The sequence below is a fragment of the Corella eumyota genome, chromosome 7 (assembly GCF_963082875.1).
Source record: "Corella eumyota chromosome 7, kaCorEumy4.1, whole genome shotgun sequence".
NCBI classification, from domain to species: Eukaryota; Metazoa; Chordata; class Ascidiacea; order Phlebobranchia; family Corellidae; genus Corella; species Corella eumyota.
This window is the reverse complement of record NC_137496.1, coordinates 2,588,712-2,615,850: the sequence shown is the minus strand read 5'-3', so window position 1 is coordinate 2,615,850 and position 27,139 is coordinate 2,588,712. Positions and strand designations below refer to the sequence as shown.

General features: G+C 30.7%; 5 protein-coding genes across 5 annotated transcripts; 3 read left to right on the top strand and 2 right to left on the bottom strand.

The window, feature by feature from the left end:
- Positions 1–141: 141 nt before the first annotated feature.
- Positions 142–1,949, top strand: LOC145759624 (3-alpha-hydroxysteroid sulfotransferase-like). The gene is made up of 7 exons (XM_082573470.1): positions 142–382; positions 498–614; positions 756–862; positions 1,101–1,242; positions 1,371–1,486; positions 1,610–1,757; positions 1,826–1,949. The coding sequence occupies exons 1-7, from the start codon at positions 142–144 to the stop codon at positions 1,936–1,938; spliced, it is 984 nt and encodes a 327-aa protein (XP_082429596.1). The 3' UTR covers positions 1,939–1,949.
- Positions 1,950–2,270: 321 nt separating this feature from the next.
- On the top strand, positions 2,271–6,562 carry LOC145759439 (centrosomal protein of 63 kDa-like). Its single transcript, XM_082573275.1, has 13 exons — positions 2,271–2,299; positions 2,438–2,559; positions 2,688–2,776; positions 3,155–3,293; positions 3,373–3,536; positions 3,869–4,011; positions 4,104–4,288; positions 4,470–4,631; positions 4,746–4,940; positions 5,015–5,104; positions 5,294–5,511; positions 5,594–5,693; positions 5,778–6,562. The coding sequence occupies exons 2-13, from the start codon at positions 2,452–2,454 to the stop codon at positions 6,345–6,347; spliced, it is 2,163 nt and encodes a 720-aa protein (XP_082429401.1). The 5' UTR covers positions 2,271–2,299; positions 2,438–2,451; the 3' UTR covers positions 6,348–6,562.
- A 128-nt stretch (positions 6,563–6,690) lies between these two features.
- Positions 6,691–10,921, top strand: LOC145760595 (DNA mismatch repair protein Mlh1-like). The gene is made up of 15 exons (XM_082574518.1): positions 6,691–6,837; positions 6,936–7,097; positions 7,386–7,476; positions 7,561–7,708; positions 7,985–8,177; positions 8,302–8,421; positions 8,655–8,750; positions 8,834–8,932; positions 9,001–9,063; positions 9,132–9,256; positions 9,396–9,508; positions 9,573–9,745; positions 9,871–10,032; positions 10,103–10,251; positions 10,414–10,921. Exons 1-15 carry the CDS (start codon positions 6,691–6,693, stop codon positions 10,688–10,690), a joined length of 2,118 nt encoding a protein of 705 aa, XP_082430644.1. The 3' UTR covers positions 10,691–10,921.
- A 7,169-nt stretch (positions 10,922–18,090) lies between these two features.
- Positions 18,091–23,429, bottom strand: LOC145759731 (organic cation transporter protein-like). The gene is made up of 13 exons (XM_082573578.1): positions 22,943–23,429; positions 22,777–22,867; positions 22,332–22,478; positions 21,865–21,968; positions 21,556–21,710; positions 21,006–21,198; positions 20,709–20,832; positions 20,461–20,608; positions 19,758–19,931; positions 19,481–19,589; positions 18,863–18,962; positions 18,455–18,597; positions 18,091–18,363 (listed from the first exon to the last, which is right to left on the bottom strand). The coding sequence occupies exons 1-13, from the start codon at positions 23,095–23,097 to the stop codon at positions 18,291–18,293; spliced, it is 1,716 nt and encodes a 571-aa protein (XP_082429704.1). The 5' UTR covers positions 23,098–23,429; the 3' UTR covers positions 18,091–18,290.
- Positions 23,430–23,593: 164 nt separating this feature from the next.
- LOC145760560 (uncharacterized) lies at positions 23,594–27,115 on the bottom strand. The gene is made up of 10 exons (XM_082574479.1): positions 27,013–27,115; positions 26,694–26,797; positions 26,300–26,445; positions 25,795–25,956; positions 25,422–25,552; positions 25,131–25,233; positions 24,878–25,009; positions 24,593–24,678; positions 24,441–24,527; positions 23,594–23,974 (listed from the first exon to the last, which is right to left on the bottom strand). Exons 1-10 carry the CDS (start codon positions 27,024–27,026, stop codon positions 23,890–23,892), a joined length of 1,050 nt encoding a protein of 349 aa, XP_082430605.1. The 5' UTR covers positions 27,027–27,115; the 3' UTR covers positions 23,594–23,889.
- Between the last annotated feature and the right edge of the window lie 24 nt (positions 27,116–27,139).

Genomic DNA, 27,139 nt, shown 5'->3' with positions numbered 1-27,139 from the left:
CTATCAGCATAGTATACAGAAAGGCTGGCCGTAAAACTACCTGGTCTAAGAAATTCTTCATTTGTTATTATTGGAATCTAGCTGAATTAGACAACTTTTAAGGTAGAGGTGTTCAATGTGTTTTGCTTTAGAACTTAGGTTATGGATCCAGCAACAGTTAGGCATATTGTTGAGTTGCGATTTGCATTGATTCCCGAAAAGAATCGTCCTAACATCGAGGAATTTCTCGCTAAACTGGTAAAACAATTATCAGACGGCGAAATAAAAGTATGGAACGGATTCAGATTAGGCCCTTGGTTCGACCCAGAAATGGGGAAATACGTTTATGATAAATGGGAGCCTAGAAAGGGAGACATTCTGATTACTTCATACCCTAAAACAGGTGTTTATTGTTAGCAGTATAGCGTAATACGCCAAGTCATCAGAGGGTCAATTTTATATTCTTTAACTGCCTACTTTGTGTAAAGACATCACTTCAATTTACCTCTATGTTTTAGGTACAACTTGGGCTCGTGAAATTGTACGTCATATAATCTACAAAAATGATCCTAAGGTTTTAGAAAATACGAATCTTCCTGTGCCCATTTTTGATTACTTAAGCTGGGGACCAATCGGTTAGTTGTTTTGTTTAAAAATGGTTAATGCCTTTTGCACAGCTTCTAACAATGTGTTGTAAAAAGTGTAGTAGACTTTTATTACCTTTTTTTTATTATATTCTGGTTTACAAAAATAACATATCAAGTTGAATTTGACAGAGAAATTTGATGTCGTTGACAAATTCCCGATGAAACGAAGGGTTTTTGCTACCCATCTTCCGCTCCCTTTATTAAATCTTAAAAAGTTCGAAAGGGCAGGTGTAAAGGTCGGTATGCTGTTCATATCTTTAATAAAACGAAACAATTTGACTTAACATTTGTTCTATATCCTTCCACATTTAAAATTGTAACCCGACCTTTTGTATTGCTTATGTTTTAAACTAGTTTAGCAAGAACACAGGTATGTCTAGTCTAATTTTGTAATTCCTTTAAGTAACTCTACGACTTTGAAAGTAATATGATCTGTACAACATCGCGTCTTTAACCTAGCTTTTAATTGTGAAGATCATTTACACGATTCGAAATCCGAAAGACCAAGCGGTTTCCTTTTATCACTTTCACCAGGCTGCAGGGATTGAAGGATACTCCCCTCTTGGTCATATTGGCAACTGTAGTGAAAACGAGTTTTACGATCAATATTTTGCAGGTTACAACTACAAAGTGCACTCTTAGTAATTTAAAAACATGTTTTTTGTAGTAAAATAATAATTTTTTTACAATGGTATATATTTTAATTAGCAAGCCCCTGACCTTTAAACATTTTTAAAATTTCAGGTAAGAACACTGTACATGCGAAACCCGGTGAAGGGTATTTAGAGCATGTAAGAGAGTGGTACAAACATAAGAACGATCCAAATGTGATCTTCTTGGCGTACGAAGACCTGACACTTGTAAATGATTGATCTTAAATTTTAAATGAATAAAATTTTGCAAAATTACATAAACGTTTTATACGAGAATTGTAGAGTATAAGTATATCAAATACAAAAATTCATTTAAAATTATGTTTTTAGGATTTTCCAGGCCAGCTGAAACGTATTTGTGATTTTATTGGCGAGGATTTAACCGACAAGGAGAAAGCTTTCGTTACTTCCAAAGTGACTTTTGATACAATGAAAAAAGACAACGAACGTCTTGCCTCAATAAATCTTTTTAACAAAGGTGTAAAAAGTGTATATTACTAATTTTTAACGTTTAAATTTACAAATTAAATAAAATTATGAATTTAGGTGTTTGTGGCAATTGGAAATCACATTTGACTGAACAACAATCTAAGTTGGTTGAAAAAAATGTTCAGAAAATACTTGGACACACCGACATTAAATTTAAATATGAAATATAAGTGTCATAATTATCTCAAACGTTTTCTTTTTAGGTAAATAAAACAAATAATTATTTTGATTAGCTTTTTTTATTGGTATATTATACTCAGCTTAGGCTACCTATTAAATCGTTTTAGTACAACACCTTTTTTATTTATACTTTGTACTTTAAACAATAAATTTTTAAGGGTAGTTTTTACTTTTTTTACTAGAAAATATGTTGAGGATAATTAAATAATTTAATGTTTATTAATCGTTGTGAAAATTGTAAAGCGGTTATTTAAAAAATACGGGGAATCACCGAAAGTTTTCGCCGACGTTCGTCTCCTTTGCAAAACTGTTTGAATTTTAAATTTTAAAATCCCAATAAATAAACATAAAGTAAGTGTGAGTTTTTAAAACTCTTTTTTATACGACTCAGCACAGTCTAATAAAATAAAAATTGCTGTAACTTTAGAGTAAAAACTAGGTTTGTTTTATGCGATGTTTTTTTAGAATTTTATACGTAAATTTTTGTAGAACTTTACTTTAACATGGATCAAACGATTTGGGAATGTTTGGATAAAAATGGAGGCGAGGGAATGCTCTTCACTTCTTGTGGAGCAGAACTACAAGAATTAATGCGGCAAATTGATATAATGGTGAGTGCAAATTTTTTTTGTAGCAAAAAAAAAACATTTGAAAAACGTTATTTAAAATTTAAAAAATTGCAACTGTTAATATACACCTGCTTACATAAAGTAAAAAATTACAAAAATATTTTTTTTAGGTTCGCAACAAAAAACTTGAATGGGAAACAGAATTGGTTTCAACCCAAGATTGTTTATCTTTAAGAGAACAAGAACTAGCCCATAGCAGGTTATATTTAATTGTTTGTTAACAAAAAAAATTTAAATCAAACAAAAAATAAATTCTTAAGGTGTTTATTTTTGGGGGCGTTCAAGAACTTTTTTTGGGGTTAAGGGGTACTTTTTTAGGCTTGGGGAAATTTTTTTGGGGGTAGGGGTATTTTTTATGTTTAGGGGCACATTTTGGGGTATTGGGTTAGGGGGTACATCTTGGGTTTAAGGTATTGGCTATTGGGGTACTTCTGGGTATTGAGTATGAGGGGTACTTTGTTGGGTTTGGGGTATTAGCTTTAGGGGTACTAACGAAAAAATTATTTATCATATATAGCCTTTACAATATAGATTTAAAAATATAAATTTTTACTTTTTTAAATTTATATAATTTCAGGGTTATTCTTGATCAAAAACAACAAGAAGTAAATGTTTTAAAGCAACAAGTTGACAGTTATGAATCAGGGCAAAATAATGTGACCAGTCAATATGAGACACAACTAAACAACATGAAAACTCAACTCAAGAATTTAAAGGTTTAAAACTTAAAATTTTTATTTTTTTGAATGTTTTTATCAAAATTTAAAAATTTTAAAAAGCTAAAGTTTTCTATAGGATGCCCACAATAAAATGCAGAGACACAGGTCCAAGAAAAACCAAAACAACAACGACAAAGAAAAAGAATTACTATCTGAACTTGACCATATAAGAACTGAATTAAAAGATAAACGAACACTCTGCATTCAGCATGATAAAGAATCAAGTGAATGGGATGTAAGGTAAAAAATGTAAATTTTTAATTTCTGTGTGGGTAATACTTTAGATTTTTTTTTTAAACATTGAGTAACATCAGTTACCCTGACCCAGTCTTGAGTTACTATTTGCAGTTTGGGATATTATTGATTGTAATTGCTCAATAATTTTAAGCTGCTGATTAAGTGTTGGCTTTTGGCTCAGAGGGAGTTCAAACTGTTTATAGTGCCTTAGTCAATGATAATGCAGCATGAGAACAGTGGGGATCGAACCCACAGCCTCATGTAGTAAAGCCAAGTGTTTTGACCACTACACCACACTGCAGGTAAATTATTGTTGTTTATCTTTTGTATTATAGAAGAAGGGCTCTACAACATCAAATCGAATGTCTGGAATCCCAAAAAAGGTCGTTGGCAGCTAACTACGAGAGAGTTCAACAACAGTTATCTCTTTCACAATCAAGACTTAAAAGAAGCAATCGATTAGTTGAAGAAGTAGAAGGTAAGAAAAATTAAACAAGTCTATATTTTTTAAATAGTAAGTAGCTTATGGTGTAACAATTTTTTCAATTTAAAATGTTTATCGTATTTTAGGTACTAGCCAATCATTGCTAAAGAAATTAGAAGAAGAACTCTCAAATGACAAGGAATTGATTCAAAGACAAGAGGTTCTTATTTCTGAGTTGCAATCAAAAACTAAAGAATTGAATGCAGCTAGACATTCAGCAACTGGTGAAAAATATCGGTTTCAAGAGCAAAGTGATAAAGCAAATTGCAGAGTAAATGATATTTTAATTTATGATATTTTTGGAGTAAACTGTGTTTTAATTTCTTATATATTTTGTAAATTATAGAATAACATGTATTTAAAAATTGCAAAGTTGCACTACTAGGACTTAGTTATGCTAGTTATGCATTTTTTTTTCTTTAAAATATTTAATGAATTAATTTTTTTTTTAGTTAAAAGTGTTGGAGGAGGAATGTGTGAAGTTGCAGGCTTCCCTGTCAGCTCGTGAATCGGCTTTGAGAGGTGCAGAACATGAGATCGGGGATCTTAAAAATAAAAATGACGAACTAGTTATCAATCTTCAGACTAAAAGCAAAATTATCGAAGCAATGCAGGTTGTTTATTAATGTAATTTTGTTAAAAAGCATATGTGTTTATTTTATCCAAACTTTTTTTGAAATTTTTTTTTGATTTTTACTTAAAAAACCTTTTTAATTTTTTTTAAACAGGTTCGTTCTCCCTTAAAGAGCAAAGATGATGACCTTCAACATAAAGTCACAATCCTCGAAGCCTCGGTCGAGACGATGACCTCCACAGAGGCTCATCTTCGAGTTGAAGTCAAATCTTTGGAGGATCAACTGAGGACGTCTAAGGACGAGGCGAAAAAGTTGCAAGAAATGCTACAGAAGAGTGAATGCATCAAGGTATTGTAACCAGTTTGGTTTAGTCTGTAAAAATTGTAATTTGTGTTTTGTGACGATTTATTTTTTAATTTTAGGTTAACACATTGAATGTTGAGATCCGAACTTTACAATCAAAGTTAGAAGAGATGGAAGCTTCACACTCAGCTCAACTCTGTGGAATGAAGGTAAGATTGCTCTATGTATATATTTATCTGCAATTTTAAAGGTGTTCACGATAGTTTCAAATGTTATTTGAAATCTTTCAGTACATAGTTAATTACAATTTATGGGATGGTTTATTATTTTTTTGTATTTTCCGATATTTCTTAAAATTTTCTTTCTTAAAAAATAAGTCTCTAAAATTTTTCTTAAAGGCAGAGGTGAGTAATCTGACAAGTCATTTACATGGTCGCGACTCAAATATAACTCGTCTGAGTGAGACTTGTGCTGAAATGGAGCGACAACTTAAAGAGGAGTCACAGCGCCGAGACAAATTAGACGCTGAACTCAGAACTGCCTCACAACATTTGAGTGCACTCATGGAAATGAGAGGGGAAGTACCTGTAGGGAAACAACCTTCAGATACAGACAGGTAAGTTAGTTTTACTTCTTACATCATTTGCTTATTCCTTTTTTACTCACAAACAAGTTGTTATTTTATATTGCTTATTAAGGTCACTCCATGAGGCAGCAACTCAACTCACGGATCTAAGACAGAATTATGGAAGAGCAGTTTCTAAACTTGGAGATGAAAATCAACAACTTAAACAACAAGTAAATTTATTTTCTTAACAATATCATAATGTAAATTTTAAACTCCATGTTGACTTTGCAAATATATTTTATTTTACTTTAAAGGTCAGTACTTTAAAGACACAGATGATGACAAAAGAACAGGAAGACCAAGAGAGAGGAGCAACCAATCACATTGCGGAAATGAAAAACAAGGAGGAGAAGAGAAAAATGCAAGAAGAGTATGAGAAGAAGATATCAGTTTTGGAGGCAAGATTGCAAGAGATGCAGGAACCAATAATTCTTCCATCCTCCTCTTCTAGTGTAGTTGTAAGATCTGACCATGAAACGGACAGCATTTCAACCTTGACCCCAAGGTCAAGGGTCAATGAGGAACCAAATAAAGCAGCTTACTCCAACGGGATTCGAACTCCAACTCCTACCAAAGATTTTCTGAAATCAATTGGGATCGAATCTGCTTCTTCCTCCATTCATTCATCCTACGCAACATCAATGACCGAGAAACAACTTCATGCTCTTCTCGGGATCACTGACGAGGGATTTGAGGACAAAGATGTGGATGACTTTGCAGCAGAGGAGGAGAAAAGGGTTGTTGAGTTGGAATCAAGGATCGAAAAGCACATCGGCGATATGCAGAAAGCAATGGAAGTTGCAATGCAGAAATATGCAAAATAAGCATTAGATACTTTAGTGACTTTAAGCCCTCTTTTCCAATTTAATTTCAGTTTCTTATTTGTTGTATGGTTACTGTAACTTATAGATATTTATTGCAGCTTTTGTTGTGTTAGATGTTATTCTTGTGCCTTCTAAACCTCGGTGTAACAACTTCTTGTAGTTTGTCTATATTATTGCAAGCATTTTTGCTTAAAATATTTATTAAACTGCTGTAGCCTGCTTTTGTACTGAAAATTTTTCATGACTTCGATTAGAAATCATATTGTTTCTGTTTAGTTTTTGTACAATATAGTTTATTTTGCAGATTCTTTGTTAAATTTGTATTTAAAAACTGAGTTAAAATATGACTGAAGACACCCAGGTTGTGATAAAACGTTTGGACCCGGTCGTTGTAAACAGAATTGCTGCTGGAGAGGTGATCCAAAGACCAGCAAATGCCATCAAAGAAATGGTCGAAAATTCTCTCGATGCTGGTTCTACTTCAATAACGGTAAATATTGTTACTTTATTTTCATAAAAATTCTTTATTTTTTGTTTAAAATAAATTTTTGTTTGACAAAAATTAAATTTTTTTTGTAAAAATTTAAGATAACATTGAAATCTGGCGGTTTAAAATATCTTCAAATATCCGACAACGGACATGGAATCCGCAGGGAAGATATGGATATAGTTTGTGAACGATTTACAACAAGTAAACTGAAGGAATTTAACGATCTGAAATCAATTGCAACATTTGGATTTAGAGGAGAGGTAAATACAAAATATTTTACTCCCAATTTAAATGCATAATTATCTTTAACTGGCAGCATGGTGTAGGGATCAAACACTTGGCTTTATCACATAAGTTCTTGGGTTCGATCCCCACTGCTCTTTTGCTGTAGCGCCGTTAAGTTAGCCTATTAATGTTACGAACTCCTGCTAAGCCAATCTTTAATCAACAGCATAATGATCAGGCAATTATAATGTATCGATCGGAGTAACTTATGTTACTCTATGTTTATGTCAAAAGGATTGACTAAATTAATTTGAATTTAACAGGCTCTTGCAAGTATAAGTCATGTAGCTCATCTTACAATTTCAACCAGAACCAAATCAAGTTCATGTGCTTACAAAGCAAGCTACACAGACGGTAATATACGTTTGTATTTAATATTATTGGTGATGGTTTCATTAAAAAATTTCAACTTTCTCATAAATTTTCTGATTAGTTTAGGTAAATTAAAGAGTTCACCAAAACCGACAGCAGGCAACCAGGGAACACAAATAACTGTTGAGGATTTATTTTACAATGTTCCAACCAGAAGAAAAGCTTTTAAAAGCCCGGCAGAGGAGCATCAAAAAATAGCGGATGTTATAACTAAGTAAGTGATTTGTTGTTTGTTAACATAAACATATATGGACTTAATATTTTTTAACAGTTTTGTAATTGTAAATAAAAACAAGCCATTAGTTTAAGTTTTTAATTATTTAAATAATTTACATTTTTAATAAAAATTTTCTTTCTAAATAAGTGATCTCAAAATTTACAAAATTACTCATTAATTTAAATGTAATACCTCTTTTACAAATAACCTATGCCTTTACCTAAATTTAAACAACTAATGCCTTTAAATAAAACATAAAAGAATTTTTAACAGGTATTCCATTCACAATTCTGGAATAAGTTTCACTTTAAGAAAAGCTGACGCAGAATGTGGACATACGGGCGGGATAAGTGTTCGAACACAAGTTGGGGCAACTATTTTGAACAATATTTCAAACATTTATGGCTCAAAAATTTCAAACGATCTCATTGAATTAAAACACGAAGATAAAAGACTGCATTTAAAGGTTTTAATGTTAATAATATCTAACTATGAAGCTTTTGACATAGTGTATATAAAGGCTATACAACATTCTTAAATCTAATGCATTTTTAAATTTAAATTTTTTATTAAAATTATTTTTTTTTAAGGTTACTGGGTATGTCAGCAACGCTAACTGTTCTATGAAAAAATTCAACTTTCTTTTATTTATTAACAATCGACTTGTAGAATGTACATCTTTAAAAAGAGCACTGGATACAGTTTACCAGGTTCGATAAACCATTATTTTTGTATATGAAACATTGTAACATTTTAATTATTTGTTAGTTATAAATTTTTTAAGTTGAGTTGCTACTTGTTAAAATTCTAATTCAAAGTTTTAATATTAAAGTATTGTAAGAAGTTAGTTATTTTGGATTTTACTGACACTGTAGAATCTAAATTTTGTATTTTATTGTGGTATAAGGGTGTGCTTTTTCATATTTATTTTGTTTTTATCTAGACCTATCTTCCAAAAGGTGGAAAGCCTTTTGTTTACTTGAGTTTAGAAATGTCACCAAATAACTTGGATGTTAATGTTCACCCTACTAAACATGAGGTAAATATATTTATATACCTATACCTTATCTTTGGTGTATAAAATATTTACGAAAATTTCGAATTAAAATATTTTGTCAACAGGTTCACTTTTTGCATGAAGATGAAATTATTGAATGTGTTCAGAAATGTGTTGAAAAAACTTTGTTGTCTTGCGATTCTTCCAGAACGTTCTATACTCAGGTAAACATATTTTTTTTATTTTTTTTAAGTGCTAACACGTCTAAAATTTATTTTTTTTTATTTTTTAGAAACTTTTGCCAACAGCTTCCCTTACCCAAGGCACTGAAAAGGATTTAAAGAAAAATAACCCAGTAAGTCTAATTGGTGACTATTTAAGATAGGTTTGCTTATAAATATTGATTTTTTGTTGTTCTTACAGTCTACAAGTAGAGTATATGATCATCATTTAGTTAGAACTGACAGTAAACTGCAAAAGTTGGATGCTTTTATGAACAAGACAACTGGCACTCAATCCACCACAGAAAAAGAAACTGTCACGAAAAGGTTAAATTATTACAAATATTAAATTTTTTGTATAGTTTTTCATATGGTGTAAATGTATAGTATAAAATTATGTATTTTAAATTATCATCTTTGCAAAAATTTTCTTTGAATTGTATTTAATTTTGTTTGGTTTGTTTAGGGATTTAAGGCAGCAAGGTAATCTCACAGCTGGAGAAATACCTCGTCGCAGAAGTATAAGGTTAACAAGCGTGTTGAATTTACAAGAAAAAGTAAAAGATGAAGCTAGTAAAAGTAAGTTTTTAATTTTTAAAATAAAAAATTTCAAATAACTAATTAAATTTATTTTTTAATTTAGACATTGAATCCTTACTTCATGATCATATTTTTGTTGGTTGCGTTGACCCAGAATTAGCTTTAATACAACATTCAACTAAACTATATTTGGTAAACACAACCAAGTTGTCACATGAACTTTTCTATCAAATTGCTCTTAACGATTTTGGGAATTTTGGAATGTATCAATTGTCTGTAGGTATTTTTTAACTCTTTTGTGTTATATCCAGTTCTACTAAAATTAGTTTAACAAAAGTTTGTTGTACATTCTTTAGCATTTAGGTCTATAAATTATAAACTAAAAAGGTTTGTTTGCTTAGGAGCCTGCCCCAATTTATGAACTCGCTTTACTTGGATTGGAATTTAAAGAAAGTGGTTGGCAGCCAAATGATGGCAGCAAAGAGCAGCTTGCAGACTACGTCACAAATTTCTTGATGGAGAAATCTGAAATGTTGGAGGACTATTTTAGCTTTGAAGTAAAGGTAACAAAATCAATTTTTATTTTTAAAAACTTATATATTTTATTAGTGATATTTTGTTGTATTTATATAGGATAAATGTGTTACTGGAATTCCATTATTGCTAAAGAATTATATCCCCCCTTTGGAAGGCTTGCCTATGCTAGTGTTAAGACTAGCTACTGAAGTTAATTGGGAAGATGAAGAAAATTGTTTTCAATCCTTCTGTACAGAGTTGGCTAGGTGCATGTGTGTTATGTATATAGATTATTTAAAAGCAAATAAAAATATAAAGTTCATATAATTGTATATACTATAAGCAAAAGTAATCTGTATAAGCATATAGACTATACGAAAGCATAAGCATATAGTTTATTGGTTGCTACATTGTTAACATTTCTTTAGATTTAACTCTGTTAGAAAGGGATTTTCGGATATCGACGATTTGTTAGAGAAAGGCGGAAGTCAACCGATGAAGGAAATTAAGCAAAAACTTTTAAATAACAATTGTGATGAAACTACAAATGATGTCACAGTTACGTCATGGAAATGGTTTGTTGAACATATCATATTTCGAGCTTTGCGTGATCTTCTTACGCCAAGTAAAAAACTTGAGGACGACGGAACATTCTTACAGCTGGCTAATTTACCTGATCTGTATAAAGTTTTTGAGCGCTGTTGACGTTTTTTTTAAATTTATTTTTCAGTTTTCGACTTATACCGCAAGATGATGCACGAGAGTCGTTTTTTTTTCATTTTTTATTTTCAATAAAAACGTGATTTTTGAATGGTATCAATTAGTTTAAAAACGTTTAAATGACTTATTATAAGCTGTAAGTGCATTTTTTGCAAAAAAAAATGAGCAAACTTTTTTATTCATTTTCGGCCAAATTTAGTAAAAACACCAAGGCTATATACCCTTGTAGAAAATGCCGAAAATCGCTGTTTTGGGAAGAAAAAATAGGTCGTCAAAATTTGTTGAAAAAATGATTTTTTGAAAGTTTGGATGACGAACTGTGGATTGAAAGTGCCTTTTTCGAAAGAAATTGTCAAAATTTCCTATTTTTAAATTTTCTTTATTCGTTTTTTTTTACCGCAAGATGATGCACGAGAGTCGTTTTTTTTCGTTTTTAATTTTTCAATAAAAACGTGATTTTTGAATGCTTTCAATTAGTTTAAAAACGTTTAAATCACTTTTTATAAGCTGTAAGTGCATTTTTTTGCAAAAAAATGAGCAAACTTTTTTATTCATTTTCGGCCAAATTTAGTAAAAACACCAAGGCTATATACCCTTGTAGAAAATGCCGAAAATCGCTGTTTTGGAAAGAAAAAATAGGTTGCCAAAATTCGATAAAAAAGTGATTTTTGAAAATTTGGATGACTAACAGTGGATTAAAAGTGCCTTTTTTGCAAGAAATTGTTAAAATTCCCTTTTTTTAAATTTTCGTTATTAGTTTTTTTACCGCAAGATGATGCACGAGAGTCGTTTATTCAGTTTTTATTTTTCAATAAAAACGTGATTTTTGAATGCTTTCAATTAGTTTAAAAACGTTTAAATGACTTCTTATAGGCTGTAAGTGCATTTTTTGCAAAAAAAATGAGCAAAAAAAGTGGTGTTTTTAGCGTTTTTTATCCTCATTTTTGCACAAAATATTAATTTACTTAAAAACTACAAAAGATAGCGCGACGAAACCAAGTTTTTAGGACTCAGCAACTTGCAATACATATTCTGACAAAGTTTCAGTAAAATTAAAATTATTAAAATTAAAAAAAATTATAAAATTATTCAAAAAAATTTTGAAATTTCGGAAAAAAAAATTTCGACGTGTATTTGCAAGCAAATTTTTTCAAAATTCTAAAATTTTTTTCGAATAAAAAAATCTGAAATTTACAGTACAAAATTACATAGGCATGCAAAATCGATTGTACTAAACAAAAACTAATAATATGTTGTTTTAATAATTTTTTATAACAATTTTGTGTTTATTTATTTTTTGTTGAACGTATCACACTAATTGTGTATATTTTCAGAAAAGCGTAGCTTCGGTTCGTCCTCGTTAGCTGAACGGTTAACGCTCTTGACTGCTAGGCAGATTGCTCGGGTTCGAATCCACGCTTGGTAAGTACTAACAAGTCTGTTAAAATCATAAATTTAACAAATTTGATATGCAGGTTAACCTTACAAGAAATGTACGTTTAAAAATTCAGGTCTTGAAGATCAACCATCGTAGCTCAAGCGGTAAGTCGACAGACGTGTCCTCGATGAGTCGTAGGTTCGTTTCCCAGCGAAAATAAGGATAATGACAAGTATTCTTAAAGGTAAAAAATTTTTAATAAATATTTAAACTTGTGTTTACGTTACAACCTATATACCTTCAAATTAGGAGAACTGAAAGTGCCGCCTCGGTAGCAGAGTGGGATAGTCTACGCGACAATGTTTGGCGAGGTAGTGGGTTCGATCCCCACTGCTCGAATCCCAAGCAAGACCAAAGCGACTTAGAATTGTCCTAAAGGTACTTACGTTTTTGACGAATATTTAAACGTTACAACTAACATATATATCCTAGAATTAGTAGCACTAAAAGTGCCGCCCCGGTAGCAGAGTGGGATAGTCGACGTGACAACGTTCGGCGAGGTAGTGGGTTCGATCCCCACTGCTCGGCAGAGACAGTGTCGTCTCGAAAGCACGGGTTCGATTCCCGTCGATGGAAATAAAAAAATTTATCTCAATCGAAAATAGAAGGGGGGAGGGTAGACAGTCCCCTGGGAAGAAAACAGGGGGGTTTGCTGAATTTTTTTCTGAAAAAACTACAGCTGTATAAAATGAAGAGAAAATTTCAGCAAACCCCCCTGTTTTCTTCCCAGGGGGCTGTCTACCCTCCCCCCTTCTATTTTCGATTGAGATAAATTTTTTATTTCAATCGACGGGATTCGAACCCGTGCTTTCGAGACGACACTGTCTCTGCCGAGCAGTGGGGATCGAACCAACTACCTCGCCGAACGTTGTCACGTCGACTATCCCACTCTGCTACCGGGGCGGCACTTTTAGTTCTACTAATTCTAGGATATATATGTTAGTTGTAACGTTTAAATATTCGTCAAAAACGTAAGTACCTTTAGGACAAATCTAAGTCGCTTTGGTCTTGCTTGGGAATCGAACCCCGTACCTTCACGACATTCCGTAGCCGTCTATTCCGATGAGCTATCGTGGCGCTGATATCAGCATTCCAATTATACGTAGGTTATATTGTAAACACACGTTTAAATATTTATTAAAAATTATATTACCTTAAAGAATGTTTTTCTTTCTAAGTTGCCTACCTGGGAATCGAACTCACGACTCACCAACATCAGGTCTTCCGACTAACCCACTCGGCTATCGTGGCGGATGTTTAAGTTAAACATATTGAACGTTACATTGTTTGTAAATTAAGCAAAAGTTTAATTATTTGTTAAAAAAGATATTTATTTTATATTAATGTGTATACTTTGTAGACGTGAAATGATATCCAAGCTTTAGAAGTGGAAAGGTGGCAAATAAATGCTTTAGAGTCGCAGAACAGAGCTGGCGCTTTTATGTACGTATACCTATATTTATTAATTTAATTTATTTTTTATTTAAACTAAATTTAATTTTAACTAATTTTTATTTAAACTTATTTTTTATTACATTAATTTATTTATATTTTATTATATAATTTGATTATTTCGTGCACATTTAATTGAAATACATTTTATTTTAAACGTATTTGTAAAAAATAAACTCTTGTTCGATATAATTTGTACTGCATTCTTTAGAACGACCTAAAGCGAAAAAGAGAGCTATGCGACAATCCTCTCTAAAATAAAACAAACGTAAAATACCGCGTCTTAAGCGCGCTAGTGCACTGTAGTATATAAGTACACAGTAATTACATGCGACGATTTAATTTTTTCAAAGTCCTAGGATTTGGTATGTATGTATGCATTTTTGCAGCGAGAAACAAAGCAGCTACGTGGCTCGGTGGTAGGTCTCCCGTATGGAATGCCAAAGGTTCGAGGTACCGCAATTACACTTTTTAATAGAGGGTTATATTTGGTAAGATAAGTATTAGGATTCGCAAGACAATTCTAACTTCTCTCATAGCTCTTCAGTTATTACTGTCGTTATTCTGTTGTATTCGCATCTTCTACTGTATCGTATGTTTCATGTTCAAACCCCGCTGATTCCGTCTTACAAAGGCGGAAAAACTTCTTCCGCGAATGCGAATGAAAAAAAGCGGAAAAAAATTATTTTATTTTCCGCGAAAATTAAAAGTCAAAAATCGTGATTTTTTTGAAAATTTCGAAAAAAAGGCCAAAAAGTGGTGTTTTTGGCCTTTTTTATCCTCATTTTTGCACAAAATATTAATTTACTCAAAAACTACAAAAGATAGCGCGATGAAACCAAGTTTATTGGACTTAGCACCCTCCAATACACATTCTGACACAGTTTCAGTGAAATTTGGGCCGAAAAAATTTGAAAATTTCGGAAAAAAAATTTCGACGGGTAATTGCAAGCAAATTCTTTTTTAAATTCTGAAATTTTTTTATAAATAAAAAAACTGAAATTTACAGTGCAGTATAACATAAGCATTCAAAATCGATTGCGCAAAACAAAATCTAAAAAATTTGTAAAATAAAGATTTTGCAGCACTTTTTCGGTATTATGATGACGTCACTAATTACCGTGAAATTTTTTTTTTTACAAAAAAATTAAAAAAAAAACAAAAAAAAAATTAAACGTTCATTCTGCCCTACTTTCTAAAAAAGTTGAACATTAATACATAGTTTAATTACAATATGTCGCTAATAACATTGTTAAAGTGCCTAAAATTATTTATTTATGAAAATGTGTAAACATGTGCCAATATATAGTAGGATACACGACTATTTCTGACTTAAAAAAGGAAAAAAATATGGCTGTTAAACTATATGTATTAATTACCATGGTTTATTGATTTATTATTAGTTTTATTGATTGAATAACCCTGTGAAATGTTACTATTATTCGAATACATTAACATACAATGACTAAGAAATTCAAGTGATTAAACGTTCTTACTGCCATTTAAAACTTTTGATTACAGCTTAGTGCAATAGTTTAAGTAAGGACGTGAAATTAAAGGGGCAGAATATAAAAAAAAAATAAAAATCAGAAATTAAAAAAATGGGAAATAAAAAAATATGAAGGGTATCAAAAAACAGGCGGAATCTATAAAACGCAAAAAATAGGAATTTGAGAACTTGTTAAAAAATTAAAATGCGATTTGTTACTTCTTGTGTTGTTTTTTTTGTACTCTAAAATTTACACATTCTTAACAAAATTACGTGCTTAACGTTTATTAAAACCTTATTTAAATAAAAGTAATTAGACACAGCGTTGTCGCATACATGATTAGATTTAAATGTATAGGGTTCAGATGGCGTTGATTTACATGCACTTATTTGCATAGGACAGTGTTTTAACTAAGGTGCATAGAAACGGGGCAAATTACTACTTAAACACAACATAGGTGTTAGAGGTGCTTAAATAAAGGCCTAAATAATGGGAACTCTAGATTAAATGGGGCATAAGGGATTTACAGGGTAAAGGTCTAGTCCAATAAGAGGACATCTATAACAAATAGGGCACAAGTAATTTACAAGGTAAAAGTCTAGTCCGATAAGAGGAACTCTATAAAAAATAGGGCATAAGGGATTTACAGGGTAAAGGTCTAGTCCGATAAGAGGACATCTATAACAAATAGGGCACAAGTAATTTACAAGGTAAAAGTCTAGTCCGATAAGAGGAACTCTATAAAAAATAGGGCATAAGGGATTTACAGGGTAAAGGTCTAGTCCGATAAGAGGACATCTATAACAAATAGGGCACAAGTAATTTACAAGGTCTAGTCCGATAAGAGGAACTCTATAAAAAATAGGGCATAAGGGATTTACAGGGTAAAGGTCTAGTCCGATAAGAGGACATCTATAACAAATAGGGCACAAGTAATTTACAGGGTAAAGGTCTAGTCCGATAAGAGGAACTCTATAAAAAATAGGGCATAAGGGATTTACAGGGTAAAGGTCTAGTCCGATAAGAGTGTGTTAAAGTGGCCTGAGTCATGGACTTAACTGTTAGGGTGCTATGTTGAAAATCGTTAAAATGGGGGTGAATTAATAAAGAGTTTTAAACTAAGATGTACAGGTACATTTTGATGTCTTTATTTTCAGTCTATCTTCAACTATTGGGCATTGGCACATCGAAATTTGTCCTCAACACTTACTAACAAACTTTTTTCGTACTCCACTAACCTAACTATTTTGAAACATAATGGCAAATAATTCTTGGGTAATAATATCCTAAACTGACAAGAGTTACCACAGTTTGTTCATGCTGCAAAGTTGGCCTTCTACATCGACGATAAATAAATACAAACCACACATTTTCAACACGATACAACACAGCACAACAAAATAACACAAAAAGCAAAAATTGACAGCACTGCAGTCGTTGTGACGTACTTTCTTCATCCGGAGTAGTTAACTATTCCAAAAACTTGTAGTTTGGTGTCTTGACAATTGGCTACATTTGTTGTAATAACTACAAAACATAAATATATGAAAATATTTTTGAAAAGTAATTTAAAAAGAACAGAAAAAAAAATAACGTAAACAAAATATATAGTAAAATTATTTAAACAGTTATTTACTAAAATATAAATAATAAAAACTACTACAAGCATATAAACTAATTAATAAACCAAATATTTTTTACCATAAAAACAACCTTACATTTTAACAAACATTATATGGTACTTACTTGTTGCTTTCTGTTCAGTTTTGGAAAATGTTGAAAATGTGATTCGAAGTCGAAACGTTTTTGTCGAATTTCACATTTGCTTAGTCATAATCACCTCCATGCAACTGTTAATTCTATTTTTAGAATGTAGGTTACCTAAATTAAATATAAATGTTATTATTTTTTAATTTTATGCACCGCTGATGGTAGGAATGTATTTTGATTGCAAGGCCTAATAGTATCATTTACCAGCAGCGTGGTGAAGTGTATAAAGTGTTCTATACACTGTGGTGAAGTGTATAGAACACTTTACTTTATTAGATAGGGTCCTGGATGCCCACTGCTTCTATGCTGTGACAGCGAGACTTTTAAACGACATAAACTTCTGTTGAGCCAACAATTATTCAACAGTTTAATTATTCGTTAAAACTTAAAATAAGCTGTTTACAAATAAATAAAGTTTTAAAAAAACAAAATTTAAGGTAAAGAATTAAAACACAACTTTTGTTATAAGTTACCATAAATAAATTTAAACTTGTTTTTGAAAAAAAATGTCGTCAGGAATTTTTGATTATATCTACATCCGGGTTTAAAAAATTCCCTAAATAAAAAAAATAAAGAAGTTTAATGCTATGTATTGGTATTATATTTAAATACTATCGTCGTAGCTTTTATTTTTCGCGAAAAACATTTCGCGAAAGAGTATTTTATTTTTAACTACTACAAACATACCTTTAATGCCTAACTTCGTTCACATTGTTATAAAAACTATCATTAAATTAAATAATCTATTTGCTAAAAGTATAACTCACATTTTAGATAACTTACATCTCTTTATGACCTATACATAATCAATATAATAAACTTGAACTAAACTGATACACTTAAAACAAATTAATAACGCATAAAACTGCTTTTCTATTCTAAACTAGATGTCTTGTATATAAAACTAGTACAATGCAATACTATGCAGTTAATAGAGAAAGACCACGTGTGTTAAAAAGCGTCGCACGGAATTTGTTATCAGCGTTCTCTCTTTGCTCCTCCTGATAAAAGCGTTTTTTTTCTCGTTTCTCCCAAAGCTAAAAGCTGCAAATTCTTTATTTTATACAATTTATCCTTTATGTGGAAATTTGGTTTTAATAGTCTAATATCAGACGAGTTTCATGTAAAAGGTTTATTTTAATATAAACTGCGAGTGCCTTTCTTGCAAAAAAATAACCAAATAATTTTTGGCTAAATTTAGCAAAACCACCAAGCCATTGTAGAAAATGACAAAAATCGTTGTTTTAAAAGAAAAAAATATTTTGCCAGAATTTAATATCAAAATGATTTTTAAGATGTTTGGAAGACTAACAAAAGATTGAAAGTATTTTTTTTTGCTAAAAAGTGTCAAAATTCCTTATTTTTTATATTTTTCTTACGTTTTTTTCTTCCATTTTTTATTTTCGATTTTTATTAACTAATATAAATTTAAGTTTTAAAATTTTGTTTGAACATATCCATCATTTGAGTGTGCAGTTAGTTCTTTTATTGGTTTGGTTTTTGGTGATCTAGAAAAATAATAAATTAAGTGTTATATATTATTGATTGCAATAAGTAACAGTTACAAACGCAGACTTTTGATACTGTGTAAAATCTTACTTGTAAAATTTTCTTAAAAACGTCATATTCTCCTCGTAGAATATTTCTGCTTCGTCAAGTGACGTCATGTAATCTTTCTTTTCAGTTTCAGGAAATATAAAACTTGTAAGAAAAGCAAAAAATGCCAGGATTCCAAATATGGTCTAATAATAAAAATTAATATACTCTGTAGAATGTTAAATGGAGAAATTTATAAGGCACCTATAGATAAGATGTTTATTTAACAATATTTTTTTTAAGTTAAAAACAACTGTGATGTTTTGTTCAAGTGGGTTTTAATATTATATTTAACTTTTACGCTTCCATATAAATAAGATTGTAAAAATTAATAAAATTATTGTACCAAATCTTTAGGTATATGTAGCCACTCTTTGAATTAGTAAAACATTTTTTTCTACCAAGGTATACCTGTGTTAGCCATGGTATGGTTTCTTGTAAATCCAACATGAATGGAGAAACCATTCCTCCAATTCTTGCTGACATTGATCCCACACTCATACCAGTCCCACTAAAGGTAAGTGTAAAGTTATGCATATATTTTTATCAAACTTTAAGTAGGCCAACAAATAAGTATACCACAAACATGGGATTTGTTAAATCAAATGTTATTTGTAAATTTTGTTTGCTAAATTTATATACTGTATTATCCATTTAGGCAATATGTTACAATATGTTACTCCAAAATCTAACTTCTAACTAACTTAAAAATCAAACTAATTTATACCGACCGCGTGGTGTAGTGGTAAGAACACTTCCTACACTACATGAGGTTTTGGGTTCGATCCCCAGTGATTTCATGTTGTAACCCCATTGAGTAAGGTGCTATAGACGGTATAAACTCCTGCTGAGCCAGCACCTAATCAGCAACTTAATTATCGAGCAATTATAATTTATAATATCCCAAACTGTCACAGGCAACTCAAGACTGGGTCGAGGTAACTGTTGTTACTTTATGTTAAGGTTGCGTATTCCATCTGCCCACATCGAGGATAAAGATAGATACAAAAAAATGATTTGAAAATATACCGAACAACTGTAGGATAAACATCTGATGTGATTCCATATAAAGTTGTGAAAGATGCAGCTGCTCCCATTTTCCCCATTATAGCAAGACCAACTCCGGCATTTATTAAAGCTAAAAAGTTTTGAATAAAAATATTGCAAATAAAAACAAATATGTTTAAAGAACTTTTTTGTAGATGGCAAATATGGCATAATATTTTAAACTTAAAAAAAATTACAAAATATTTTTATCTTTAACGATTTATAGTACTATTTAAGGAATATTTTATAATGTATTAACCTGTGTTGCCGTTTGCTAATTCATTGCAAACAGTTGAGACAAGACACCCCATGCTCGCTATAAAAAACACCATCAATAATAATGGTCGTTTACCAATCACAGGAGCAAGCAATATTAACATAGGAGCTGCTATGTCCATCGCACCATTGATAATAGCATTCACATAAGGATCACCTAAAACATTTAAGTTTTGTAAGCAAGTTAAGCTTGGTTATAACTACCAGTGTAATAGGAATAATTAGTTAACAGCTTAACTTACAGTCGGGATTTTAATTGTTGTAATATGGTTGCAACTTTTAACTAATATTTACTCGGGCACAATTAAAAACAGTTTTGTTTATTTTGTTGGCCCATAAATTGGACATACATTTTTTTTTGTATATATCTTTATCCTTGATGCGGGATGTTCAGATGCGCGACTCAAACATAAAGTAACAACAGTTACGCCAACCCAGTTTCAAATTGCCTGTGGCAGTTTGGGATAATATAGATTATAATTGCCGATAATTATGCTGCTGATTAAGTGCTGGCTTAGCAAGAGTTCAAAACGTTTACAGTGCCTTACTTAAGGGCACTACAGCATAAGATCAGTGAGGATTGAACCAACGACCCCATGTGTGGTATAGCAACTGTTTTTACCACTACACCACGCTGCCGGTTAACATTTATCATCTACTTAGCTTTATTAAATATATTTATTAACCTGCAAGTGATCCTACGTTAAGTGCCAATCCATAGAAGACTAAACTGACAGCAAACCACCCGTACATTACAGCAAATGTAATTAAGCGCATGTAAGGTCTTTTGTATAACTCAATAAAAGAATACTTCTTGTTTGCTTCAAGCAATATCTAAAGAAAAAAGGAAATTAAATTAATAATAAATTATTAAATTTTAATGTAAAAAAATTATAAATAAAATTTTAAAATGATATTACATATGTTTTGCTACCTTTTTTTCCTCAGCTTTTACAATGGAATTCCAACTTTCATCAGTAAGTTGACATTTGTTGCTTTTTGCATATTTTTCCACAACCTTCCTAGCCTCTTCATTTCTACCTTTCGACAAATACCATCTAAAAAAATAAAAATATTGTTATTAAACTACTAAAATGAATTTCAAATAAATTTAATAAAAAGTTAGAATGAAAGATTGAACTAATATAGTACCTATTCTAATACCTTATATTGATAGAAAGTATTCAAATAGAATTAATTTAGTATTTTAGGGTTGTTTTGTTATTTTTACCTTGGAGTTTCTGGGATGAAAAAGTAAGCAATAAAAAATGGAACTGAAAATAAAGTACAAGCTATTTCTAGCGATCTCCAATTTCCCTGAAAGGCCAGACCCAAAATAGGTAAGATAAAGTGAGAAAATCCTGACGTGAAACCAGCTCCAACAACAACATAAGTTCTGTATTTCACTGTTGATATTTCAATGGCTAAAACAAAATGCAAAAAACATAAGTATAATAACATACCAAAGAAATATAAGATTACATTTTTACATTTACAATATCAGTCGGTAGCCCACCCTCCAGTCAAAATTTTAATTATATAATATGGTTGCAACTCTTAACAAATATTTGCCCTTGATAATTTACCTGCACACCACAAAAGGCAGTTTTATTAATTTTGTAGGCCTATAAATTGGACAAACATATATAATGTTAACCAAACTTTATTTTATATAAATTATGTTACAAACTACGTCAAACGATTCACTATTAAAGCTGTTAATTATTGATTTAGGAAACCACAATTGCAGGCTTGGTCAATATTTAAATAACTCAACATACCATAAGTGAAAATTGCTACGTAAGCAGCTACACAAGCAGCACCAGAAAAAATACGAAAAAAAGTGTACAACCCAAAACTGTTTGCAAAAGCAACAGCAAAACTGAAAACGCAATGAGATCCAAAGGAAATAAGTAAGGCCATTTTCCTTCCAAACCTATATAGAAATAATACTTCTATTAACTTGTAATTTTATGTGTTTTCACAAATATTTATGCATGGTTAATAATGTAATATTCACCCCACTTGCAGTGTAATAAATTAAAACTGCATTAATATTATTGTTATGTTACTGAATTAAAACGGCATACCAATCACTGATGGGTCCATATAATGCGGATCCTATAAAGAACCCAAAAAAGAAAAGGCTTGTTGCAATGGTATCCAAAATATCATTTTCACAAACCAGATCCCACTAATTGGTAAAATCAATTGTAAGTTTTATTCAGTTTTAAGATAATTATGAAGATAAAGGTAACTTATTTTGTATTAACTAAGTGAAAACATAAAACTAGGAAGTTTACATAAGTTTAGTAAATTTATTATATTTAAAATAACAAGACTGGCAATGAGATGTAGTGGTTAAAACACTAAGCTTCACTACGTTAGGTCCTGGGTTCAACCCCCACTGCTTTTATGCTGTAACGCCCTAGAGTAAAGTGCTTTGTATAGTATAAACTCCTGCTGAGCCAATCTTTAATCAGCAGTTTAATTATAAGGCAATTATAATCTATACCATTCCAAAATTAATTAAAAAAAAAAATTTATTTAAAATAACCTCAGAAATTGTTGATTCAATGTAAACACTTTTATCATAATGATAACCGTTATCACATGGTATTACTTGATCAGTTGGAACTATACAAGACAAATCTATTGGACAATCAGTAAGGTTTAGATTATATCGGTAACAACTCGAAAAGGTCTGTAAAGTAAAAAAAAAAGTTTTATTTTAAAAAGAGGGGTAACTACATGGGGTCCTGGGTTTGATTTCACTGCTTTCTTGCCATAGTGTCTTAAAATGATATAAACTTTTGCTGAGCTGAAAACCATTTAGCAGAAAAGTTATCAGGCAGTTATAATCAATAATATCTCCAACTGCTGAAGTCAACTTAAAACTGGTTTGGAGCAACTAATGCTATGTTTAGTTGCTATGTCCATTCCACAACAATGTTAAAATAATACCAAAAATATCAAGTTATAATTTAAGCTTTATTAAAAACCTGTTTTGCTTGATCATATGGAATAGTTAGATTCAAGATCTGGCTTTCAGTTAGGTTGTAGTCTCCATTATCTAAAGGTGGTACGGCACATCTAAAATCCAGTAACAAACACATTTATATCAGTTGCTTATAATACATAAAATAATTGCAACTATATTTTACTTACCTGTGTTCAGGAACAGCGCTTAGAAAAATTGCTATTTGAGGTATAAAGCCAGTTGAAAATGATAAATAAGCAGAGACAGCAAAAATATAAATCTGATAACGACTAATACCACCATTTTTTTCCTGCCATTCATCTAGATCATGGTCGTCACTCATTTTCCAATTTTTTTTTAAATAAGCTGTACTTTTATATAATTTAAGCTATATACAAACCAAACATATATGACATACTAACTAGCCAACAGCTGTGTAAAAAATTCCGAAAAAAATACTAAATAAAACTGAAAGTTAAACACTAGCTAATGACTTACTAAATATATGCTGAATTCTTTGCATTGCATAAACCCCTTGCATTATTATTTGATTAAAGATAACTCTGTGTCATGTTGGTAGATCATTGACTAAAGGACAAACTGTCCTTTTTATGGTTTTTACATAACTTTGATTTTCAACATTGCTAGTAGCAAAACCTTGTATTTACAAACCTTAATAAAAAATTAAGTTTTAAAATAGATTTTAACAGTTAAGAATAACAATTAAGTACATAAGATTTATTAAATAACTTTATATGAAAAAAATTAAAAATATATTGCAATCTTATATGTTAAGTACAACTGTTAATTAATTTACAAACATAATATGATTTGGTATACTGCACAAAAATAAAAAAAATAAAATATTAAACTAGTCTTACTAATGCAAAAATTTTATGTTAAACAAATGTAAAGGTATTATTTACTAATGCAATAGAGTTATATCAATATAGAGGAGGTATATTCACTAGGGCAATATTAGTTATTTTAATATAGAGGTATGCTAATAGAATACAAGTAACTTTAAAAAGTAATGCAATGTTGATTATTAAAATAAAAGCAATATAAAATATTTTACTACAAGGATATATATTTATATTTATGGATACAAACCAGTCTGATAATTGCACAAGTTTTAGTGTTTTCCAATTTGTTTCGCTTTTCTAAAGTTTTCAATTTCCACTCCTTCCCAATGTTCGTTATTAAGTGGTTTAAAATACCTAAGAATTTAAAACCCTTTTTTAATCATTCAGTATTAGGTATTAAAAACTGCTATTCATAAGTACAACGTTTTTCCTAACTAATCGTAACATACCTTAATATACTGGCAGCATGGTGTAGCGGTAAGAACACTTGCTACACCATCATGAGGTCGTGGGTTTAATCCCCACTACTCTCATGCTGTAGCGCCCTTGAGTAAGGCGATTTAAACAGTATGAACTCCTGCTGAGCCAGCAGTTAACCAGCATAATAATTACCAGGCAATTATAATCTATACAGTATCCCAAACTGCTAAAGGCAACTCGAGACTTGGTCGGAGTAACTGATGTTACTCTATGTTTAGGTCGTGCATTCGGCCTTCCCACATCGAGGATAAAGATACATATAAGAAAAAATATTGTTAGGCTACAAGATACTAGATTAGACTATTATTGACAATTGACAAATATTAATGCATTTACATACCTATCCATAAGGTAATCTGACACAACTTTTTCAGCTTCATTTATTCCATTTTTTAGAGTATTAATGTTCCTGTCAAGATTGCGTTTGCTACAAAATAAAATTGTTTTAAAATTTATAGTTAATTAAATAAATATATATCACTTTTTTTTTACCTTGCTGTGCTTATTAATGTAGTTGGTACACCAGGTTGTTCTATTGAAAAGTGGGTTGCCAGCTTTGCAATATCAACAGATTGGCTCTATATACAATTAGATTGAAATAAACATATCAACTCAAACTAAATTACAAAAAAATTATGACCAAAAGTGATCAAGTATAAAAATAGATTTTGCAAGTTTTAGTATATTAACCTGGCAAATATGTGATGTTTAGGTAAATTTGTAAAAAGTTCAAATAGAAAAAAGGTTTTATAAAATGAACATAAACAAGTATTATACATTGCAGTATTGAGCAGCTTTGATGCAGACTTTCTTTAGATGTTCACTGCCAGGATGCCAAGCAGCTGGACCACGTTCAGTTAGAAGTCCCATCGAGAGAGGGGAAGCGTTTATAACACCAACACCTTTGGACTTTAACAAAAAATATTTACAAATTTGTACCAAAAGAAATAAAACAAAATGCTGTTTACAGTGTTTTTTAAGATATCGAGTTTTAGAGAAAAATTTCTCTAAACAAGTTAAAACAACTTACTGCAAAATAAGGTAAATAGTCTTGCAAACTGTTATCATTCATTGAGCCATGGCAGTAGGTTAACACCGCATCAATCTTAACATGGGAACGATCAATTATTTGCCTAAAAATTAATTATTAATAATGATAAGTTACTTGCTTAAGTTAAGTGGTTAGTTACAATATGATTAGATCAAGGTGTAAGCAAACACAAAAAAATTCTAGTAAACCATAGAGTTTTTTTTAACTCTTTTGCATAGTTTTTTTGGTGGACATTAATAGTTACATGTAAAGGTATAATATAAAATTTACTTTAAAAATGACAGAGGGTATCCAGTGATTCCAATATATCTTGCTTTTCCCGATTCCTTGACTTTCTGCAGAGCTGGTAAGGTTTCGTTTAGTATTAGGTCGATGGATGGAGAAAACTCAGCATCATGAACCTAAACAAAACACTACATTATTTACACACAAAAAAGATTGTTAGAACATTAAATGTCTTCTCGACATCAACAGTATTTCAACTTGCATGATTTTACACTATTTTATATTTTCCAAGAAAGAAAAAAACACAAACTTAAAATTATATTCACCCTATAACAAAATGCCACATTAAATATAACTCAAAATCTGTATGTTTAAAAATTTAGCAGTTTCTTTTACAAAAAAAAAACTTTTTTTAAACCTGAATAATGTCAATGTATTTTGCATTCATTCGCTGAAGACTTTCATCTACAGATCTAATAACTCTATCAGCTCTAAAGTCAAACATCTTGTTCACATCTGCTTCATAGCGACCAACTTTTGTGTTCAGATAATAGGATTTTCTTGGGAGACTAGGGAGTATCTAATACCAAATAGAAATTTTTAGATTAAGCATTAAATAACACCTGTTACCTTGATCCAGCCTGGAGTTGCTATTGGCAGTTTGGAATTTTAGAAATTATAATTGCCCAAATAATTAAATTTTTAATTAAGAATAGGCTCAGCATGAGTTTATACCGTTTACAGCGTCTTACTCAAGAGCACTACAGCATGAGAGCAGTGGGGATGGAACCCAGGACCTCATGTAGTGAAGACAAGTGTTCTGTCCACCACACCACACTGTTGCCCAAAAAATTAAAATATATATAATATTTTTTTATAACACAATAAATAAATGTTATGTAACACGACCTCACAATATTCACCTTTCCTAACACAGTTTCACTTTTTCCATGTCCATACCAAGGTGATGTATCAACCAAATTCCAGCCATTTCTCACTGCTCTTTCAACCACTTCCAAACTTTCAGCTTCATTTGTTTCACGAAACACACTCCCAAGTGCAGAACCACCTAAAAAAAGTAAGTGCCAATGTTGAGTACTAAAAAATAAATCAAAAATATAAAATTTTATTTTACTTTAAAAAGCAAGTTTTGACAAAACATGTTATACAAAAACTTTTTGAATAAAGATTTTGAAATAGTTACTCAAAATATAGGAATACTTTTAGTTTATCAATAAAAATAAATTTTTTTAACAGGCTAATATTCCATAAATCGAATCCTTTTATATAAAAAAGTGTTTTTTAAACGTAACTTACCAAACGACAATTTAGACACCATCATATCAGTATTGCCAATCTGTGTATACTCCAGTTGTGATAGAACATTTTCATCATGGAAACCAGGAACAAAAGTTGGAGGCCTACAAAATATATGTTAACTTACATCTTTATATTATATATAACTTAAAACTAAATAAGGACAATTTTTTAATTGCATATTCACAAAAATTTGCAAAAATATTTAATGCAAATCGTTCAAGCGTTTTTTCTGGTCATTTTTTAATAAACCCAAATGATTAAGCCATGTATATTTAATTTGTATACTATTATGTAAACAATTAAAGTTATAACTTACATTTTTGAAGCCATTTTTGTTTTTAAACAGCTCAATCATTCCCAAAAACCAAAGAATGTTTACGCTACGAAATTTGAACACGTTGTGAGTGTATGGGACTTTCCCAAGCGAACTAAATATCAAAAAT

Excerpts from the sequence above, each read along its gene's own strand:
- LOC145759624 (XM_082573470.1), top strand. The coding sequence starts at position 142 with ATGGATCCAGCAACAGTTAGGCATATTGTTGAGTTGCGATTTGCATTG. Across the intron at positions 863-1,100 it reads TCGAAAGGGCAGGTGTAAAG|ATCATTTACACGATTCGAAA; the intron begins GTCGGTATGCTG and ends TTAATTGTGAAG. Across the intron at positions 1,758-1,825 it reads AATAAATCTTTTTAACAAAG|GTGTTTGTGGCAATTGGAAA; the intron begins GTGTAAAAAGTG and ends TTATGAATTTAG.
- LOC145759439 (XM_082573275.1), top strand. The coding sequence starts at position 2,452 with ATGGATCAAACGATTTGGGAATGTTTGGATAAAAATGGAGGCGAGGGA. Across the intron at positions 2,777-3,154 it reads CAAGAACTAGCCCATAGCAG|GGTTATTCTTGATCAAAAAC; the intron begins GTTATATTTAAT and ends ATATAATTTCAG. Across the intron at positions 3,537-3,868 it reads TCAAGTGAATGGGATGTAAG|AAGAAGGGCTCTACAACATC; the intron begins GTAAAAAATGTA and ends TTTGTATTATAG.
- LOC145760595 (XM_082574518.1), top strand. The coding sequence starts at position 6,691 with ATGACTGAAGACACCCAGGTTGTGATAAAACGTTTGGACCCGGTCGTT. Across the intron at positions 6,838-6,935 it reads CTGGTTCTACTTCAATAACG|ATAACATTGAAATCTGGCGG; the intron begins GTAAATATTGTT and ends TAAAAATTTAAG. Across the intron at positions 9,509-9,572 it reads AAAAGATGAAGCTAGTAAAA|ACATTGAATCCTTACTTCAT; the intron begins GTAAGTTTTTAA and ends TTTTTAATTTAG.
- LOC145759731 (XM_082573578.1), bottom strand. The coding sequence starts at position 23,097 with ATGAGTGACGACCATGATCTAGATGAATGGCAGGAAAAAAATGGTGGT. Across the intron at positions 22,868-22,942 it reads AGCGCTGTTCCTGAACACAG|ATGTGCCGTACCACCTTTAG; the intron begins GTAAGTAAAATA and ends ACTGGATTTTAG. Across the intron at positions 22,479-22,776 it reads CATATGATCAAGCAAAACAG|ACCTTTTCGAGTTGTTACCG; the intron begins GTTTTTAATAAA and ends TTTACTTTACAG.
- LOC145760560 (XM_082574479.1), bottom strand. Across the intron at positions 25,957-26,299 it reads GTGAAACTGTGTTAGGAAAG|ATACTCCCTAGTCTCCCAAG; the intron begins GTGAATATTGTG and ends ATTTGGTATTAG. Across the intron at positions 23,975-24,440 it reads TCAGATTACCTTATGGATAG|GTATTTTAAACCACTTAATA; the intron begins GTATGTAAATGC and ends TTAAATTCTTAG.